The sequence below is a fragment of the Phascolarctos cinereus genome, unplaced genomic scaffold (assembly GCF_003287225.1).
Source record: "Phascolarctos cinereus isolate Bilbo 61053 unplaced genomic scaffold, phaCin_HiC Scaffold_9;HRSCAF=440, whole genome shotgun sequence".
Classification (NCBI taxonomy): Eukaryota; Metazoa; Chordata; class Mammalia; order Diprotodontia; family Phascolarctidae; genus Phascolarctos; species Phascolarctos cinereus.
In genome coordinates, this window is record NW_027556402.1 from 3,538,875 (window position 1) to 3,560,827 (window position 21,953).

At 50.1% G+C, this 21,953-nt stretch overlaps 1 protein-coding gene across 1 annotated transcript; it reads right to left on the reverse strand.

The window, feature by feature from the left end:
• Positions 1-5,695: 5,695 nt before the first annotated feature.
• SARAF (store-operated calcium entry associated regulatory factor) lies at positions 5,696-21,953 on the reverse strand. The gene is given in 7 exon segments (XM_021008306.2): positions 5,696-7,537; positions 8,089-8,240; positions 9,471-9,600; positions 10,618-10,929; positions 10,932-11,061; positions 11,711-11,889; positions 21,784-21,953. Coding segments are annotated over 7 exon segments (1,062 nt in total). The 5' UTR covers positions 21,917-21,953; the 3' UTR covers positions 5,696-7,511.

Below are 21,953 nucleotides of genomic sequence, written 5' to 3' on the forward strand. Positions count from 1 at the left end.
TAGAAAGTGCCAGGATCTCACCAGCCATTCACCTCAACTCCTCCGGCATCTGTGGAGCAGGCAGGTAAGGGGAAGGCCCAGGGCTCAGCACTGGAGATACAAGGATGGAAACCCAAGCAGCCAAGGGGCTGCAGGTGGAATGAGAGGCTGGTTCCAAGGACAGGACGGGACAGGAATGTCACCATTCTCAATGACCACCATCCTCTCCTGCATCCTCTCTGAAAACAGCAGGGCCAAAACTAACTAGATGAAAACTGGAGGAAGGGAAGGGAACAAGCATTTATTAAGTGCCTACTAGGTACCAGGCACTGTGCTGAGTAAGCACTTTATAAATCTTTTCTCATTTGATCCTAATAACAACCCTGGCAGGTAGGTACTGGTATTATCCCCATTTTGCGTTTGGAAAAACTGACACAGACAGAGGGTAAGTGACTTGCCCACACAGCTATTAAGTGTCTGAAGCTAGGGTTTTCCTGACTCCAGGCTCAGCGCTCTATCCTGGCTGGCTCTAATAATAGAGAGGAAAATGTGAAGGTCGTATATTAAGATCCAAAACGTCAATTGCGCACAAACAGGAAGGGGGAAGCCTGGCCTGACAGCAGCTCATGAGAAAGACACCCAGATCCCTTTCTTCAAAATGAATAAACCAAAACTTCACTGGGAGCCAGTCGTGTGACTCAGAGGCCTCAAAAAGCAAAAATGCTAAGAATACAATCTCAAGCAACATGGCACCCTTTCTGGCTCCTCATCCTTCTCAACCAGTCTACAGTAATGGCTAGAGAGCCGGAGAAAACTGGGCTCCAGCCCCGCCTCTGACACATCCTAGATGTGGGACTTGGCATTGTGCCTGGCACACAGTAGGTGCTTAATAAATGTTGATTGAATTGAATTCAGTTCACCTCTCAGTGCTCTCGGCAGCTTTCTGAGATTGTACATGTTGATCTTCACTGGTAGGAGTTTCCTCACCTGGGAGGTCCCTAAACCAATGGAATCCCCATCCAGGACTAATCTCCATAGAAGGGAAGATGCACCCTTAATCACCCTTGTCAGCACCCACAAGGGTTCTGACTCCACAACCCAGAACTCTGAAGTTCTTTTATCTGACTATAACCACTCGTCCTTCCAGCCCTCCCCATGCTTCACCTCCACATAAACCTGTTCTCTGTCCTGACTGCATCCAATCGTCCTTCCAGGGCCTTACTTCTCTTCAAAATCTCAGTCCTTTAGTTATCCATGTAAACTTTACCTCAACCATGGAGTCCCTCGTGCCCTTTCAAATCTACCTGCTCGACTCCAGGTCACATGCAGCTGCATGGAGTGGGAGGCAGTTATTTAACCATGATGACCATACTTGTCCATCCTCACCTGGGCCCTCACCACTGTACAACAATCCTTTTATTCATCCTTGATCAACTTTTTACATGGGGCAGCAATAGGCAATTCCAAGCTTTCTCTTCTCTGTTTTATTTGGTTAAATGAATACATTCTTTTCTTATTTATTTTTGATACTCGTTTTTTTGGAAAATCTTGAGTTCTGAATTTTTTCCCTCCCTCCCACCCTTCCCTCACCCACTGAGAAGTATGATATCAATTATACATGTAACACTTTACAGAGTAACAGTAATATTGTGCAATGACCGACTTTGTTAGACTTAGCTCTTCTCAGCAATGCAAGGATCTAAGACAACTCCTAAAGACTCACAATGGAAAATGCTGTCTATATCCAGAGAAAGAACTATGGAGTCTGAAATGCAGATCGAAAAGTATACTATTTTCTCTCTTTTGTTTTCTCTTTCTCAATGGTTCTTCCTTTTTGTTCTGATTCTTCACAACATGACTAGTGTGGAAATATGTTTAATATGATCATACGTGTATATCAGATTGCATGCCATCTTGGGGAAAGGGGAGTGGGGGGGATTTAGAACTCAAAATCTTTTAAAAGCGAATGTTGAAATTTCAAAAATAAATTAATATTAAAATTATACATGTGAAATCATGCAAAACATATTTCCCTATTAGCCACATTGCAAAAAAATAAAAATGAAGCAAGTAAAAATATATATACGTCGATCTGCACTCAGAGTTCATCAGTTCTCTCTCTGGAGGTGGATGGTATTTTCATCATGAATCCTTTGGAGTTTTCTTGCATTATTATATTGATGAGAGTTTCTAGGCCCTTCATAGTTATGATATTGCTGTTACTATGTACAACACTCTCCTGGTTGTGGTCACTTCACTCAGCATCAGTCCCTACAAGTCTTCCCAGGTTTTTCTGAAGTCAGCCTCTTCATCATTTCTTCTAGCACAATAGTATTCCATTAAACTCATATACCACAACTTGTTCAGCCATTCCCCAATTGATGGGCATCCCCTCAATTTCCAATTCTTTGCCACCATAGAAAGAGCTGCTATATATATTTTTGTACATATTGGTTGTTTTCCTTTCTCTTTGATCTCTTTGGATATGGACCTATTAGTGGCACCGCTGGGTCAAAGGGTATGCACAGTTTGATAGCCCTTTGGGCGAAGTTCCAAATTGTTCTCCAAACGTGACTGTAAACCTCTTCTCAAGCCACATATCCCACCTCCTTCCTTCTCCTATTTCACTAAAAAAAAAAATGAAGGCCATCTGTGGCAAGCTTTCCCTCCTCCATAATCCCACACTTGAAATCACCTCAACAACACCTCCCCCTTCTCCTTTGGTCCAGTCTCAGAGGATAAGGTGACCATTCCTCTTGACAACACTAACACCTCAAATGAGTCCCATCTCCACCAAGATCTTGGCCTCTCAAAATCATCCCTTCCTCCATCATTTTTAACCTCTCTTCACCCACTGGTTCCTTCCATGCTTTCTATAAACATAGGGTCATAGTATTTGGCCTCGAGGCCATCGAGTTCCATTATCTCATATGGATGAGGAACTTGAACCCAGGGAGGCTACACAACTTGCCCATGGGCAGCAACCTTCAGAAATGGGATCCCCAACTCTCACCCATCCTTTAAAAATCTTCATGTGACACTACCATCCTCTCAAGTCCTAATCCTAGTTTCATAGCTTTGCATGGGCTGTATGTACCTCCCCCCTTCCCCCGCCTAACATGCTCTACCACCTTCCTTCCTTCTGACTCTGGGAACTCCTAGCTCCTTTCAGTGCTCAGCTCAAGGACCATCTCCTTCTCAATGCCCTTCCTGATTCTCCTAATTGTTATTTCTCCTCCTCAGAAAATAAAATACACACACACAAAAAACCATTACTTTGTAGATATCCTGCATTTGCTCTTGCATTAATGTTACATTCTCCTAGAAGTTGAGCTCTTGGAGGGCAGGGTTAGCCTCACTCTCATCTTTATATCCCCAATGTCTTACATGCTGCCTGACAAGTAGGAGGTGCTTAATAAATATTCATTGATAGAGGGGGTAGTAGTAGTGCCACTGTACTCTGCCCCTCGTCAACCAAAATTTGGGCATGGTGCACCATTCTGGGTACTGCTATCAACAAGGGACATTGAGAAACAGGATTATCGTGTGAAGAGGGTACCACTAATGAGGAGGGTCTGGAGACATCATCTGAGCAGCAGCCGAGGAAGCTGGCATATTTAGAGATGAATAAAGAAGCTATCTTCAAATATTTCTGGGGGCTTAGGGGTTAAAAATGGATTAACCTTGTTCTGTGTGGCTTCTGAAGGCAACAGGAGCAAGACCAATGGGTGAAAATGAAACGTACACCGATATCGGCTTTGTTATGATTGTCCAACGATGGAATGGACTGTAGCTTCCAGTATTGTGAGTGTGCAGAGAGAAGCAACGGCATGCCAGCTTTGGGTGGGAGCTTGGGCACCATGGCCACAAGGGTTATGTACCAATTATATACTATATAAAAGTTATGTATAAATTAAGTTTTCCAAGTGAGATCATAGAGTAGAAAAATTCATCCATAGAAATCCTTTTGTGAAATGGACAACCATTCCCTAATGATCATTTGCATCCTCCACAAGGTCTCCTCTGGTGCCTCATCATGATATGAAGGTGACCTGGGCTCTCAATGACTGTGTCAATGGCGGCCAGCTTGGGTATGTTCTGCCATGCCAGTAAGGCTGTGTGTGGAATCCTGGCAACGTAGTGGGTCTGCCAAATCCCAAAGGCTCATCACTGGCCGGCTGACCACTTAGGGATGCTGCCTTTGGATATGACAACATAATTCTTTTAAAATAAATAAGCCCTCACTCCAATGTGGTGTCCTTTTACTTATGAGGTGACCGTGGCAGAAAAGGCAGCTGAGAGTGTTAATCATGCAGTTTTCCAACACTCTCAATGCAAGATCTCTACCCAACAACCAAGGAGTTGACATACTCTATTAGATGAACTGAGCTATGATGAAAGCCCAGGGAAGCTGTGGTTCAGTTAAAGGATGGCTCACAGGTTCTCCAGGGGAGACAGAAAGAAAAGGAGTCGGTTCCATCAAGCTCCTGGAGAATTTCCATTTGGCAGTAAACCTTGCTCCCTCCCCCTCCCCATGACAAAAAAAAAAAAAAGGATTTGATTGGGAGAGCAGAAGAGCTTGTGGGCTGTTACTCCTTCCACCAGGGAATCTCCTCCATGTGTTATCACAAGATTCCTTGATAAAGGCAACCATGTAACTGTTCAATGGCCCTCTATGGTCAAGTAAGGCATAAAACAGGCAGCCAACAGTCATGGAGGACATCTTGAACAAGGGCCCAGTGGAAGACGGCTTTCGCAACTGGAGAGGGTCTTCAGATGTTCATTTACGGAAGATACAAGACCTTGATGAGATCCATGAACACTGAACAGACTAGCCTCATGGCTAAAACTGAATGAAGAAAAGCACCCAGCAACCAGACCAGCAGTTCTTCGTCTTTTTTGTGTCACGGATCCCTGTGGGGCAGTGTAGCGAACAACCTCTTCTCAACCTCTTCTCAGAATCACGTAGGTCAGTGCTCATGGCTGCATCACCAGATGCCGTGTTCTTCCTAGACAACTGTCTGCTCTGTAGGGCGCTATGGCTAGAGCTGCTTACAGACACTCCAAGAGGGAATGCAGAACCATCTGCCCCACCCCCACCGCTCACCCCCTACACTGTGGGTCCTTATTCAGATCCTGAGGGCCTGTGTCAAGCAGGGCTGCCTGGTCCCAGTCTCCCCCACCTCAGCCCCCAGGCAAATGGGGCCAATCCCATGATTAACACAGATCACAGCTTCAGGGGGAACACCGCAAAGTCCATGGGCCACCAGGTAGTCCAAGTTGTGACCTCCATTGTACAACTGAGGGTCACAGATTTAAAGCTGGGCTGCTTCGTTTTACAGAATAACTTCGAGGCCCTAGAAACGTCAATGATTTGCTCAGGGTGACACACAGTAGGCACTGTCTGTTGACTGATCCTGTATCTTCCCCAGGACATTTGTGGCTTCAAAGAATCCCATCAGATCATCAGCTGCATGAGGGTAAGGTTCTAACTCATGGCCATCACAACCAGGACTGTCACAGTCTCTTCAGCACCTCCACAAAGCTCAGCGTAAACCAAGGCATCCCACCTCCCCCCAGCCTCACTGCCACAAGCCGTGGCAGCCCACATGATACCAATGCCACCAAAACAAGGCCAGGCCGGGCCAATCTCGGTGAACTGCAGGTCCACCCACACAAGGGTCGACCGGGAACAAAGTGGAGGCAGGACTCTCCCTTGGGGCCAAGCTTAATTTATTGAAGTTCAAGAAAGGGAAAAAGAGCAAAGAGATGTCTTACAGAACACAACAAGAACATAACAAGCACAAGCAGCTGTGGGCACCAACAGCAAAGACACAGATTTAGAAGGGAATGGAAGATCTGAAACACCCTCGACACCAGGTCAATCGCAGCAGCAGCAGCCGTGCCCAAGGCACTTCCTCCCACCCCTCCAGCACTGCCTTTTGGGCAGAGCAGCCTTCCCCCTCGCCCCCTCCCTCTGCCAGGACCCCCCTGCCCATCCCTCCCGCCCTCCCTCCACGTCTACACCTACGCTATGGACAAGCTGCCTCCTGCTGGAATGAATGTAAGTCCAGCGAGGGCTCCCAGCACAGTGCCTGGCAGAGAGGAGCTAAATTGATCTATTGATTGGAGCCCCCAAGTGTCCTGAGCAGCACCATGGACAGTGGTGGTGCATTAGGAGGACTGGGCTTCTGAGGGCAGAGGCTGAATCACACCATCTCCAGACTTCGCAGGTCCCCAGCCACACCTCCTAAAGCAACCCAACGTGGAGCCCAGACTAGTTCCTGACTCTTCTCACCTGAAAAATAGCTGCCTACTGCCAAACCACCAGCAGTGTTTGAAAAAACAGAACACAGCACCCACTCCCTGCTACTCAGAAAGGATCAGGGGCCAGGACTGAACCAGCTCACCTGGCCAAAAGGAAAAGTGCTCTTCCCCACTTCCATTCTGCCGACGAGGCCAAGATGATTCCAGCTCCACTGACCAGCAACCCGCCTCCAACCCGCATTTCAGAAACAAGAGGCTGCTGATGGCGCACACCCAGTGCTTCCCAGCCATCTCACGCAGCTGTACTGACAGCCACAGAGGTCGGGCCAGAGGCAACCCACAAGCATTGGGACCATCTGAGGCCGGGAGATCACAACCGGCTCTTTCAGAACTTCTACTACCAGCCTGGGGCCCAAGAAACCAAGTCTCACAACACGACAGGGAAAACGGCTGGAGGAAGCAGGACTGGGGTGCAAAAATGTCAACAGGGGGCTCTTCAGAAAGAAAAAAGTGGCATCACAATTCGCTTCTCGGAGGCTCGCATGGGGGGTCTCATCCCTCCAGGTGACAAGGGCTGCTACCAGAACTTCCTGGGCAACCCTTAAAAACCCACCCCTTCCAATTCTAAAAGGCACCTCTCTAAGGTTTGCTACAGCACCCCCCCCACCCCATCCCGGTCTCCCCATTCTGACTCCCCTGCCACGCCCAGAAGCTTCCCTTTGCACAGACAGCCTGATCCAATTAGTGAGCCCCAAGCTTGGGAAGTGCCTGAAAAACCTGCCCCAATCACCAAACCCTACAGGGCAATGCAGCAAAACTGTAAATATGGGAGATGGGGTCTTGGGGTCAATTTCCCATCAACGGTTTAGAGAGCCTCTTGAGATGGAAACCGAGCCAGAGAGAGACTTCTCTGCAGGCAGCACCTTGCCAGAGGCTCCTTCGGTGGTCCTGTCTGCTGCGGGAATGCAGAAAGCAGCGGGGGAAGGGGAGGGCAGATGTTCAAGGGGCCAGGACAGCGTGCATCCTTCGGAAGCTGCCAAAACCACTTGCCTGAGGCGGCCAAGGGTCGCCAGACCCACCTACAGACAAGCCCAACTCTTAGCTATATTACAGAACTGACGACGAAGAGTGTTACAAGCAATCATCCGCCTCTAAACTTGAACAAGGTTTCTTCCCACAGTTCTTAGTACATAGCTTTTTAAAGAGAAAGTGACCCCAAAATAAGAAATTTGCGTCTGAAGGGTTTATTCATCCGCCTTATCTTCTTAACGTCTTTTGGTGGCGGCAAACCCTGGAACGAGAAAAACAGAAGCACCAGGAGGTCAATCTCAACACTTCGGGAGGCAGCTAAACAAAGGCGCTGGCACCGGCCCTCTTACAAAGGCCAGCCCGAACGGCACAGAGGCAGCAGGCACACAATGCCTGCATCCAAGTCATTTTCACAGGGTCAGCATTTTCAGACTTCCACCAAGTGCTCCTTATAAGGCAGAACTTAAAAATCTTCCCTTCCTCATTAACTTGACTGGTCAGAACCCAGCCCAAAGTGGACGGAGAAAGAATATTTACTGCTCCTCATCAGATCTGAGTCTGACACCTAGCTCTGGTCATTCCCACCTGTGTGACCCTGAACAGGAAGGCCCCTACCTCCATCAGTAAGAGGGACCTGCCTCATCAGGCACCATTCCCTTGACCAGTCATGGGAATGGCTATCCCAGATCCAGTCAGTCCAAAATTAAAAAGATGGTGGGGGCCAGGAGGAGCTCTCTGTTAAAGAGGGGTCTGGATTGACTTCAGTGACCACCAGCAGGGAGCCCAGGCTGCAGAAGGAGGCTCATAACTCACCTGACGTGGTCCTCGTCCCCGTGTTGGAGCTCGAGGAAGACCCAGAGCTCCGGGAATTAGCGGGCGCGGACGGGGGCACCGGACTGTTCCAGGTGTTGAAGTACGGGGGAGGATACGCAGGATGAGTCCAAGTGTTCGACAGGGGCGTGGCCCTGGAAAGCAAGAAGGGACAAAGGGGAGACTCAGCTCTGGGGGTTTTGCTTTGAGTTGGCGATTCAGACCCAGTTTCAGAAACAGTGCGTCTCGTGTTTCAAGCTAATGTGATCATAGGGGCGAGGAGCAGGGCTCCAATGTTTATTCAAGAACAAGTTCAGAAATGAAATGCAGCCAAACAACGTTTGGGGCCCAGCCACCCCTTCACCCTGTTTCCCCTGAGGCCCAGATCTCCAGTGTCCTCCAAATGGACTTCACCATTCCTCTGTCTAGCTTTCTAAACACTCCACCTGGTCAGCCTATTGGCACAGCACAGATCTGCTCAGTACATCGGACACCATTTTAACTTTATCGGCAAATATCCCATTAGTTAAGTCTTTTGGTATTTCCTTGTCGGGTCTGTTTGGAGACCAAATCTCCCTGCCCCACCTTGGCTGGAAAAGCAGCAGCCGCTCCCGGGCCCCGATCCCACTGCCCATCAGGTCTGACCTGCTCCATTCCCAACACAGGCCGGCCTGGTGCCCTCCCCCTGCCCTGGCTCCTGGGGGCTCACCATACTGGTGCCCAATTTGGCGCAAACAGCTTATGGCTTAACCTGCAGCAGCCAGAGCTCCCGAGCTCACACGATGCACCAACCTCAGCGTGCTGGGAGCAGGGATTACAGGTGCACACCACCACCCCTGGCTTACACTGCCTCCGGCAATGCAGCTACACGGGTACTGAGTGTGATTGACTCCCACAAAGCAGATGCATTTTGTAGTTATTGTGGATAGGGCTTCCTTCCGGCTACCAGTATCCCTGGAGCTTGTCATCACACTGTCAAAATGCTGCTGGTTTTTATGAATGTTTATCACAATGCTACTGACAAGTCGACCAGCATTCATTAACTGCCTACTGCTGCCAGACACTGTTAATCACTGGCAATTGCTCGCTTCAGTCATTCCCTGAGACTGTCCAAGTAAACGATCACCTCTTGGCTTGCCTCTACGTCTTTGTTTCTTTCTCTTGCCTAAATGTCAAGCAACAGCAGGAAAAGGAGTCTTACCCCTGTATTTACAGGGAAAACCTGACCCCAAGCCCTCCACCGTGTCCCATACCCATCCTGTTACTTTCACGGAGCCTGAAGAAAAGAGTCCTGTTCACTCCCATTAAACCCCAGGATAAGAAGGTGTCCCAGACACCCAGACCAAAGGGGGGTGGAGGAGAGGGGTAGCGGGGGGGGGCCCTACCTGTTGTTTCCGAACAAGTAGCCTAAAAGGCCACCAGTCCCCAATCCAGTCCAGAATCCAGGGCCAGACTGGCCAAACGCTCGGGGACCCGTGAAAGAGTTGCCAAAGCCCCAGCCTGGGGTACCCGATGCTAATGCAAACAGCAGAGACAAGGGTCAGCCCGGAATACCCTTCCCCAGGAGGCCACCCCAGGACCAGCCAGGCCCCCCGCCCAGGAGGAGGCTGCCTCCACTCCCCTGGCAGATCGGCTCTCAGAAAGCCCAGGTTCTCCACAAGAGCCAGGCGCCCAGGACGAGACTCGACGCCAGGCCCTCCCCCTGCCGATCCACTCTCGCTTCCTCTAAAGCACACAGCCCAGAGAGGGGATTTCAGAAGTGACACCAACGTGTCCTGGCTCTGCCGGCCCCGTCTGTCTACCCCCCTTCACCGGCTCCCCCCGTCAGGGGTCTCTCCCTAGGTGGGTCCTCCTGACCGCCAGGTTCTCTAACTCTTCTCCCTTAACTAAGCTGGGCCTCAGTTTCTCGATCAGTAAAATGAGGGGTCTGGACCGGACCATCTGCCAGGTCGCTCCACCCTGGATTCCACAGGATCCTGGGGTCACTGCTGGAAGGAACGCTGAAGGTCACCTACTTCACAAATGAGAAAAAGGGTCGCCACCGTGGCGTGGCGATACTGGCTGCGGTTTGGTTGTGCCCGACTCTCCGTGGCCCCGCTGGGGGTTCTCTCAGCAAAGACACTGCAGTGGCCTGCTGCTTCCTTCTCCAGCTCATTTTACAGATGAGGAAACTGAGGCAAATGGGATCAAGTGACTTCCCCAGGGTCACACAGCTAGTAAGGGTCTGAGGCCAGATTTGAATCCAGGAAGATGAGTCTTTCTGATTCCAGGCCCACCGCTAACCTAATCCACCACAGATGTGGCAACACCATACGAATGCCCTAAGTCATGGCCGAGGATTCAATCTCCCTGCAGTGCCACTTTTGACCTGAGGATCACGGGGTCTTCAAAATGCCCTGGAACCCCCGCCCAACCCCGTGAGCTCTGGGGGATGGTGACATCCAGTCCCTTCCAGGGACTCAGCAATGGTCACCACACTCACAAGAGACACTGCAAGCCATCCCTTGGGGGAAAGGAGCCATGGTAACATACCTGTGAAATAGGACTTGAAGCCTGGGGGAGGAGGAGGCGGGGGTGGGGACGCCTGGAAGAACCTCTGGTGGTCCTGGGGATGCTCAGTGTAGGGCGGGGGGAGATCCTCATTCTGGGCTTTCAGAAAGAGCTTATAAACGCCCAAGGCCAGCACCAGCAGGATGACGACGGCCAACAGGCCTCTGGTGCTGGAGGGCACAGGGGAATCCATCTTCTCAACGTACCCGGGGAAGTAATTGGAGCCATAGGTGTTCCCGTGGCTGTTGGCGTCACCACCACTGGCATCTTTGTATTTCTTCCGGCCTTGCTCGTCAACTCCAAGTTGAACTCCAAGCCGCAGGAGCCGCGGAGCACATAGGGATCATCGGGGTAATCGTAACCTTCGCAGCTCACAGCGGTCTTGCCAAATCGGTAGGACGTGTCGAGCTCTGCTTTACACTCCCACTGCAGAGGGGCAGAAGAAAGACAGCTGGCCTCCTCTTGCTATTGGGAAAGCCCTTCCTGCCTCCAGAGCTTCCTGCAAGCCCTTCTCCGCAGGCTCTGTTCTGCCTCTCTCCACGTGCACTAGGGGATCTCTCGAGGCTCCACAGCTGTGATCCCACAATCCCTGACACCAAAGCTTCCAGATCCTGGGATGTATAAAATCTATTCTGCCTTCTTCTTGGGGGAGAAGATGGGAAGGGAACCAGACCCAAGATTCCAGTGAGGAAAGCCCCCCTCCCAATGCAGATCAACAGCTGCTCTCCCCTCCCCCTGGGCAGGGGGCAGGGAAGAGAAGTCCCACGACTCGCCCAGGGTTACACAACCAGTATACAGGGAAGTCAGAGCTCAAACTCAGGTCCAAGAGACCTCAACCAAGGAAGACTGACCACCAGGACATGCTGCCCCTCAGGACGGCAAATGAGTGCAGGTCCTGTGAGGCCGAATGGTCCCAGTCCATCCCAGAGGATTTCAGGATCAAGGCAGTGAAGGGAGAGGATTCAGTGGGACTCCCCACATGACCCTAGACAAGTCACGGCCGATCAGGCGGCTGCCGGCCCCGACACCTGGCCAGGCCCCCTCCCGGTGGCTCCCAGCCCACCGCTGCTGGTACCTGAACGTCAAAGCCGTCCCAGCCTTTGTTGCGGCACTGCACGATTTCAGGGATGTGGGCTGGACATCCAGCTGAACCGCCGAGGCACTGCAGCTGAGGGATGGGTGCAGTCCTGCGCGCAGTGGTGAAGCGGTCTCGGTGGAGGGTCAAGGCCTGGATGTCCCGTAGCAGAATTTTCTCTACAGAGCAAAAGAGAAAACATCAGCATGGTGCAGGCAGAGGACAAGAGATCCCCGACCTGGCTACCACATACGGCAGCTTCTCGGTCATTCCCGGCAACCTCCACAGCCAACACGGCTCCTGGGCCCGGGCCTGGCACCAGGCTGCAATGAAGCCCGTGGACAGACTTCTACAAGGTCAGAAAGGTGGCAGAGGACCACCGAAGGTACAGCACAGGCCGCGGGCCCAGACCCTCCCCAAGGGAGGTGGGCGGCAATGGGGCCAGAGCAGCTCATCTCTAGAGCCCTTCCTGCTAGAAACCCACAGGTCTGGGCAGCTAGGTCGGGTTACAAGCAGGGACTGGGAGATGCCACCTGACCTCCCACAAAATAAAACACCAACAGAACACAGAGGAGAATTTTCTTATGTGAAAAAGCATGCCTTTAAAGAAAGTGCAATTAACAGTGTCTCCCAAAAAGAAATGTCAAGTAAAAGGCTGGATATTAATCTCAATTGGAGACTAAAAGATCAAATTGTGGTGTATGAATGTAATGGAATAATGCAGCGCTGTGAGAATGACAAAAGGGATGATTTCAGCGAACCCTTGGAAGACCTGTGTGAACTGATGCAGCGGGGAGGGAGCAAACCACTAGGACCATTTATACAACTGCAGCAACACTGGAAAAATGAACAACTGTGAAAGAACTGGGAATTCTAATCAATGCAGTGACCAACCGCCGTGCCAGAGGACTGATGAGGCAGCGTGCTACTCCCCTCCTGATAGAGAGCGGAGGGACGCAGGGCACAGAAAGAGACAGATGCTTCCTGGATGCAGCCAGTGCAGACATTTGTTTTGCTTAGCTATATTTACCACAAAAGTTTTGTTTTTCTTTTTTTTTTCCTAATAGGGAAGCAAGAGGTAGAAGGGAAAGAAAATAAATGCTTACAGATTGAAAAAAATAATTTAGCTCAAAAAATGAAAGAAAAAAAAGAAATTATCACTGAGGTGCAAATTATGGAAACCCTTCAGGAAAGTGACCACTCAGTCCACCCTAGAGTTTGTGATCAAGAAGGAGAGGGTTCAGAGGAAAGGTACGTAGAATCCCATGGACTGAGATGCTTCAGAAGGGGTCCATCTGGGAAAGATGGGAGTTGCTCAAACATAAAATTCTGAAGACAAAATAAGAAACAATTTCAAAGAAGAAGAAAAACAGAATTTGTCTGTGGAGGTCCATGTGGATGCCCGGGGAACTCACCAACTGGCAGATTTTACAAAGAAATAGACAGAGGATGGAAGAGAGGCCAGAACAAAGGATGAACATAAACGCCTGGCACAGCGCTGTGAAAATGGCATCAGGACAATCATGGCTTCGACAAAGTTGGAGGCTACAAAAGATACCCTCAAAAAGCAACAGCATCTTTATAGAATAACAATTTAAAAAAGGGAAATCCCACTCCAAGTAATTACAAATTGCACAAAGCAACTGGGGATCGATCTAGAGGCACATGAAAGACTTGTTCAGATTCAATTAGAAATCACTCCTTCAGCAGAGAAACAAAGAACAGTGTAAACAGCTGGAGGATGAGTTGGGCACTCCTGGGGCCTGGCCCATATCAAAACTGTCCACAGTATCAAAAGTTAACTTATGCTTTTAATGCATGTCAATCAAATTACCAAAGGAATATTTTACAAAACTTGATAAAATAACAACAAAACTCATGTGAAAAATAAGAGATGTAGAATGTCACATGAAATGATGAAAAGAGGTCTGGGGTGGGGGTGGGGGTGTGTCATAGCACTTCCACACCTCAAGCTATTATATAAAGCCTCCGTCAACAACCACCTGCTGTTGGTTAGGAAAGAAAAGAGGCAGCTCAGTCAGAACAGCTACACAAAGGAGACCCAGGAACGACAGGGCTCAATAACTCAGTGTTTAATAAATTAGAAAACACAGACTCCTTAGGAGAGAACTCCCTCTTTGTTTAAAAAAAAACTGCTGGGAAAATGAAAGAAGTGTGGCAGAAATTAGGCTTGGACTAACACCCTATACACCATATTCCACAATACGCTGTAAATGTATCTATGACCTTAAAGATCGTACATACTATTTTATAAAATCTGAACAAAAGCAGATCATATACTTTTCACGGCTGAGTAGGAGATACATTAAGAATACTCAATCAACAAAGTACAGAAATAGTTACAGGTGATAAAATAGATAATTCTTATTATATCAAACTGAAAAGCCTCTGTACAAACAAAATTAACACACACAGAATAAGGAAAAGGAAAAGAGCTGAATGGTGAAAACACTTTGTATCAAATTCTTGCAATAAAGGCTGGGTTCATATAACAAAGAAAAATAATTCCATTTCAAAAGAAGACTTCCAAAGCCCCCACGGCCACATAAAACCCGCTCCAAACTGCTAACAGTGAGAGAGGTTCCACTCATGCCTATCAGATCGGGAAAGGCGACAAAAAAGAGAAATGACAAACTGCTGGAAGATCTGTGGGAAAACAGGCACGATAATGCACCATCGCTCGGGCTCGGAGGTAGCTCAGCTACTCCAGAAACTCATTTGGACTTATGCCCCTCAAAGTCACTAACCTGTGTGAACACCATCTGACTCCCTAATCCCATTACTAGGTACATACATCCCAAAGAAAGAGGTAAATACAAAGATATTTACAGCAGCTTTTTGTTATAGCAAAGAACTGGAAACAAAGCAGGTCCCCACCAACTGAGGAATGCATGACCAAATTATGACATATGAATATAATGGAATATTACTGAACCCCAAGAAATGACAGAAGGGGTAAACTCAAAGAAACCTGGGAAAACTTGCATGAACTGAGGCAGGGTGAAGAAATCAGATCCAGAACAATTCCCACAATGACTACAAAAATGCAAAGGAATGCAAAGGAAGACAAATTCCAGGAGCGCCAGGGGAGCGTGCCACCCACCCCTGAGGAGGGGGCAGACTGCACGTGCACACTGGTACTTACCTTTTCCGAGATGGCCAAGCAGAGAGCAGAGGGAAGTTAAGGAGCAGGCACAGACGAGCACCACCACCATGTTGTTAAATCTAATACACACTTCTGCTTTCACAAACACTGGGTGAACACTGACATCTTTTCCTTTTGTTTCCCCAAACAGAATGCTCTTTTTCTATTCTTTGTAAATGGAAATGTTAACTGTCTCCAGCAGACTGTAATCTCCTTGAGGGCAGCATCTCTTCCGTTCCCACTTCTGTATTCCCGGCCCCTGGCACCACAGCTGATCTGTAGTAGACGCTTAAGAAGCACTTGCTGACCCAGTTCGTCGGATACTTACTAGCTGTGAGACCCTGGACAAGTCACTGGACCTTCCTGATTTCCTCATCTGTAAAATGGGGGGGTGGGGCAGGGGGCTCCTCTCCAGCTCTAAATTTAAGACCCTCTATGTCACTCCTCTGAGCCTCGGGAAGGCGCTCTGCAAACCTTGAAGCCCCACAGAAATAATAGCGCTTGCTACTCGCGTGCTTAAAACAGGGATACAAACGTATTCAAACTTCCCATAAGTGGGGTTGTCGTTAAAAAGAAGAACAACTACAGAGACCTTTAAGGCTGGCAAAGCATTTTAAACATCCCCTCATTTGATCCTAACAACCACCCTCGGAGGTGAGGACTATTATAATCGCCATTTTATACATGAGGAAATTGAAAAGGGAAGTGGTTAATTGCCCAGTCCCATGGCCAGCTTAGAACGCGGGTCTCCCTAACTCCAGTACACAGTGCTACATGGCCGCTTCGTATACAAATTACCTTCCCAGAATGATAAGGTGCTTGGTTTGAAATGAGATGACCAGCGAGTGCACTCAGGATGGGGTGCCTGAGAAGGCCTTTTGGACATCTGGATCCCTGACTTTAAGCATGAGATTGCCAGAGTCCTGGTCAGGGATGGCACATAGCTACAAAAACTACAAAAATGTATTTGCTGGGTGCTTTACAAATATATAAGGACTTTAAACCAAAAAGGATGGAGGACGGAGAAGAGTGCCTGCGTGTATCCTCCTCCAAGCTAGATACTATAGCAAGCAGCCACAAAGAAGGAAGAATAACCGTGAGACGCCCAGAAATTCCCAGGAGACAAAACCCAAGAAAAGAGGAGTAGAAAAAACAAACCGACCAAGCCGTGGCCTCAAGAGCACGCACACAAAGGTCCAGAGTGCAGGCAACAAACCAGAGCCCTCACCCATGGGGTGCTAAGTATCACTGAGGCCTGGGGGACGAAACTGTGATTGTGCCACGGCTCTGCATGGGCACACCTTATTGGATAAACAAGGCAGGTAAAAGCAGGGGCAAGATAGGAAGGTGTGCTCATGGGTGGAAATTTAGGAACCACAAAGGAAAGGGAGCATGGTGAAGATTATTTGGGCAAAGGTCAAAGGAGGGAGAAACAGGCCTGAATTTGTCACTGGAGTATGCTAGAGACTGTCTGGCCCCAAGGAAGAAACAGATGAAGCAAATGAAACAGATCCCAAGTCTGACACAGAGGCATCACACAGGAGCGACAGGCACTTAGACATCCTGCCTCCTGCTGGACCCGAAAAAGGCTGAGCTGCAATTAACTTCTTGACTTGCCTGAATGATTATTTCATCCTTCAAAAGGGGACGGAACAAAAAAGGGAAACTCTATTCCGGATCTGGTTCTCACTCACAGAGAGGAACTGGCTGCTGAAGTAGAAATGATGGACAATCTGGGGAGGAAGTGACCACATGGGCAGACACAAATCTTAGATCAAGAGAAAACAGACTTTGAAGGCTTCCGAAGGAGTACAGGGAGGGATTGGGGGATCCCATGGATTAACATGTCACAATGAAAGTCTGTCCAGGAGGGCTGGGAGATTCTCACAAACAAAATTTTAAAGACGCATGGAAACAATTCCAAATGAGAAGAAGAACAACTAGCACTTATACAGCACGTTAAGGTCTGCAAAGCACTTACATCTCATTTGACCCTGCCAACACCCCTCGGAGGTAGTCAAGTGCTATTATTATCCTCACTTTACAGATGAGGAAACTGAGGCTAAGAGACATTCAGTGACTTGCCCAGGGTCACAAAGCTTAAAAGACCTAAACCCTAAATGCTGAAAGCTAGATTTGAACTCAGCTATTCCTGAGTCCCAGTCCAGTGCTCCATTCACCGAGCCACCAAAAACTGAGATTTGTCTGAGAATGATGCGGACCACCATCCTACAAGAAAGCAGTACGGTCTCATAACAAATAGGAGGATTAGGTTAGGTACAGAGTTAGAATTCTAACTCTAACTTCACATCAAGAATGCGCAAGCTAGCAAAGAAAGATGTGCAGAGGCTAGCAAAGAAAGCTAAAGATGACCAAAAAAAAAGGGATTTCAGGTATACTGAGACAAATGAGAGGATTAAAGAGGAGACAGGACCCTTGCACGGAGTGGAGAAGAGGACCACTGGCACCAGAGAAAGCATTCTTACTTTGTTTCCACAAAAGAGAACGGCCTTGACGTTGCAAACGACAGAACCGAAATGACTAATGAGGGGGAGATACTCAAGATAAATAAGGAGATGGGAAGAAAACAGCTAGCTTCCCTGGATGAATTTAAGTCTCTTAGCTCTGAGACAGCAGCTGACATAATGTCTGAATCACTGTCAGTGATAGTTCAAAGAACATGGAAAACAGGAGAGGCACTGAAAGACTGCCAAAGGGCAGATGTCATCCTGATTTTACAAAAAGGGAAGGTGATAGTCATCAAATTACAGGGCCAGTGAGCTTGGCCCTGATGATCCATTCTAGAATTGTCCCAGGATTCAAAGAGGTGGTTGGTGCATACCTAGAAAGGCAAGCATTCACTCCACAGAGCCAGCCGGGCGTCATCAAGCACAGGTCATGCCAAACTAACCTCACTTCCTCTTGGGGACAGGATTACTAAGCTTTCAACAAAGCATCTCCTGCTATTCTTGGGGAGAAAACAGATGTAAACGATCTATAATCAAGTGGAGCCCAAACTGACTAGATGGCAGGATTCAGGGAGCAGGTGTTAGGGTTGGGGGGGGGGCACGATCTGCAGTAGAGTAGTAGCAGGATGTCAGTGCTGGGTGGCAGGATTTGCCCAGGAAGCTGTGCTGGGCCCTACGCTGTGGGACATCTTTAAGAACAACCTGGATACAGACATGATGGTGCACTCATCAAGTCTGCAAGTGAAACAAAGTCTGGGGAGACTGGATGCCTAGTACATCTGATGGTGCGTTCAGGATCCAAAAGGCCCTCAACCACCATCCTAGAGCACTGGGCTAAGGTGAATAAAGCCAAATTCAAGAGGGATGTAAACGTAATGTAGTCACACACCCAGGTTCAAACACTCAATTTCACAAATACAAGATGGGGGAGGCATGGCTAATGGACAAAGACGGGGGGAGGGCTTTCGGGGCCTGCAAGCTGGATGAGTCAGCAGTGTGATGTGGGGGCCAAGAATGCTAATGGGAGTGTGGGCAGCACTGTCAGGAAGAAGGAGCTGATTGTCCCACTGGACCCAACTCAGGTAAGACCACACCTAAAGCAAAATGTCCTCCTTCTGGCCACCACAAATTTAAAAGGGCATGAATAAACAAGCTGGAGGGTAATCAGAGGAGGACAAGCATGAGGGCTTCCATCCACGTCAGGAGGGGTAGCTGAAAGAACTGGGATGTCAACAGCCTGAAGAAGGGAAGACTGGGGGAGAAGAGATGAGCCTTGAGGACAGAATCAACAGCAGCGCACAGGCAGAAGTTGCACTGAAGCCAGTGTAGGCTTGCTTTGCAGCTGTCCCACTCAAAGCCAGAAGTGGTGGGTTGCCCTTGAAGCAGAAGTCAATGACCCCTTGTTATAGTGGGGATTCTTTTCACATGTGGGTCTGGAGGTGGCCACTGAGGTCCCTTCCAACACTCACATTCTGACTAGCTGTGTGACCCTGAGCAGGTCACTTAACCCCAACTGCCTTTAAAAAAAAGAAAAGAAAAGAAAAATGGAGACAAAAAGTCCTTACCAATACTCACATTCTGTGACCAGGTTCAAACCCTATTTCTGCAAATTGGCACCGGTAGAGGGAGGCCCCTCAGCCAAGAGTCTATGTCAATGAAATCAAAGGTCGAGCCTGACCTGGGCCCTCTTCTCTTCCCCTGTATACCCTGCTCACTTGGTGAGCTCATCAGCTCCAATGCTCATCTCCTCCACGCAGATGACATCCAGCCCAAGCCTCTCTCCTGAGCTATAGCCACACGCCACCAACTGCCTCCTGGGACTCCCGTTCCACAGACATCACAAACTCAACGTGTTCAGAAGAGAACTCGCCATCGTTCCCCCTAACCCGCCTCCTGCTCTGAGCTGTCAAGGCCACCACCGCCCTCCCCGTCGCCTCAGTGCCATCCTCAACTCTCGCAGCCCACCAGCTGCCAGATCTCATCTCAGCGTTTCAGAATACCTCTTTTATCCATCTCCTTCTCTCCACCCACCCAGCCAAAAATCCTAGCTTGGCCTCATCACTTGCTGCCTGGACCACTACAGCAGCCTTCTGATTGGTTTCTCTTCCTCAAGTTTCTCACTGCTCCGATGCGTCCTTCACTCAGCTACCAAAGGGACTTCTCCAAAGCACTGGTCTGACCTTGCTGATTTACTGACTGGCCCATGTGCTTCTCACCAATCACAGACATCTTTGAACCACCAGAGGAAGTAGAGGCCCAGGCTCAAGAAAGGTTCTGGGCCATGAGTGAGGAAATGACCAAGGATAGTGACCAAAAACTACAACACGTTGGCCCAGACAGGCTACGTCAAGCTGTCCCCCAGAGGGAATGTCTGTCTGGGGAAACCCAAGTGAGCACGACCTAAAAATTTTACAAAGACAGCAAACTTTCACACTGTGCACATAGATGGTCCCGCCAAGAGCCCCAAAACAACTCTGTGAAGGAGGTACTGAAGATGTTGGTATCCCCATTTGACAGGTAAGGAAACTGAGGCACACAGGAGCGGTGACTGGTCCAGGGTCGCTTACATAAGAGTATGAACGACAAAGAGGGCTTAGCCATCCCTAGCAACCTTTTAATGAGCAGTGGTAATTCATTAGGAAAAACCAAATAATCACCCCACCTTCGATTTAGGGGACGTTAGATGGCAAGCACCCCGAGAACAGGACCGTGCTTCTCCTGTGTCATCCTGGTGTTTGTGTCTGGCCTCTAGTTAACACTCAATAAATGCCTGTTAACTGATTGACTGGCTTTCATTCTGGACACACCTGAGAACCACAAAAGGTTCTAAAGAAGAATATTCTCTCAGCCACCAGAGGATGGATTAAAGGAGGGACAGCAAAGTTCATCTGGCACAGTGGCTGCAGCAATGGACTTAAGTCAGCAGGCCCTGAGTTCAAATCCAGCCTCGGACCCTTACTAGCAATGTGACTCACTTCGCCTGTCTGCCTCAGTTTCCAGGGCTGCTAAGAGGATTTTTAAAATGATACGCTATTTGTAAAGCAGGTGCCACTATCATTCAGTGCAGTCCAGGACCAGCAGAGGCAATCCAGTAAGCCTTTAAATTCAGCGTCTAGGGCTACGCATATGGGCACAGAGACAAAGAATCTTGGCCTCTCAGCTAAGTGCCTGTTGCCTCAATGTAAAGTGAGGATAAGGAGACCTGGTTCCCACCTCTCAGGACCAGGTGAAATGTGCTTTAAAAAATAAAAAGCACTGCGAATAAAATCTGAGGGGCCTCCAGTGGCCAGGCCTCTCTCCTCCTCCCCCCCTCTCCTTTCCTCCCTCCTCCCCTTTCCCTACCCCCCCCTCCCGGCCCTCACCATCCCCTCCCCCCTCCCAGGGAGACAAAGGATTTCTGGCCGATTTCATCAGCCAGGCAAAGACAGGTGAACAAAGGGGACAAAGACAGGAGACCCGCCCAGGGACGCTCACAGGCTACTGGGGGAAGGGGGGGAAGCTAGGGCAGAAACATGGAGGATCAGAAGAATGCGCATTATGGCAACAGAGGACGAGACCCCACCCCCCCTTCACCCGCAGTGTGGGAGGGGGAAGAGGAGCAGGGGGGTGGGGATTAGAGAGGAGGGGCGAAGGGACAGAGGGATGGCTGAGGCCACAGGGGAGGGTGCCTCAAGAGGAGGGAATAAGGATGGTGACAGGGGATGGAAAGAGCAGGGGAGGAGGAATGACAGTGGAGGGGGATGAAGGAAGGGAGGATGGAGAGACGAAGGGGGATGACAGCGGGGAGAATGGAGAGGGGAAGGGGGGCTGGGTATGGGGGTCGGGCAGTGGAAGGGGATGACGAGAGGGAGGGGGATGACAGCGGGGAGGGTGGAGTGAGGAGGGGGCCAGAGAGGACTGTGGAGGGGGATGACGACGGGGAGGGGGCTGACTAAAAGAGAATGACGCGGGGGGGGGGGTCGGGCAGTAGAAGGGGATGACGACGACGAGAGGAGGGGGATGACAGCGGAAAAGATGGAGCGAGGAGGGGAGAGGGAGGGGGAACAAACAGCAGGGGGATGACGGCGGGGAGGGTGGAGAGGGGAAGGGGGGGCTGGGCATGGGGGGCCAGGCAGTAGAAGGGATGATGATGAGAGAGGAGGGGGCTGACAGCGGGAAGGGGGGGAGTCTCAGGAGAGGGGGATGACGAGGAAGGGGAGCGGGGAGGGGGGATCGGGCAGCGGAAGGGATGGTAGACGGGGTCTCGAGAGGAGGGGGGAGGGGGTCTCAGGAGCAGAGGGGATGACGGGGGAGGGGCCTCGGCAGGAGGGATGGAAGCTCCCGAGCAGCGGATGAGGAAGCGGTCTCAGGAGAGATGTGGCCGCCTCCAGAAGAGGACCGCGACGGCGGGCTGGGGGGAAGAGCTCCTCCCGGGGCGGGGGCAGGGGCGGGGGCCTCACCCGACTGGTCCCAGGCCAGGGCCGGGCTGGGCCGCGGCAGCAGCAGCAGCACGAGCAGCGAGCCGAGCAGGGCCAGACAGCGGCGGCCCCCCCACAGCGGGGCCCCAGCGCGGGCGGGGGCCGCGGGCGCCATGGAGCCGGGGCGGGGGCGGAGGCGGGGGCGGGCGGGC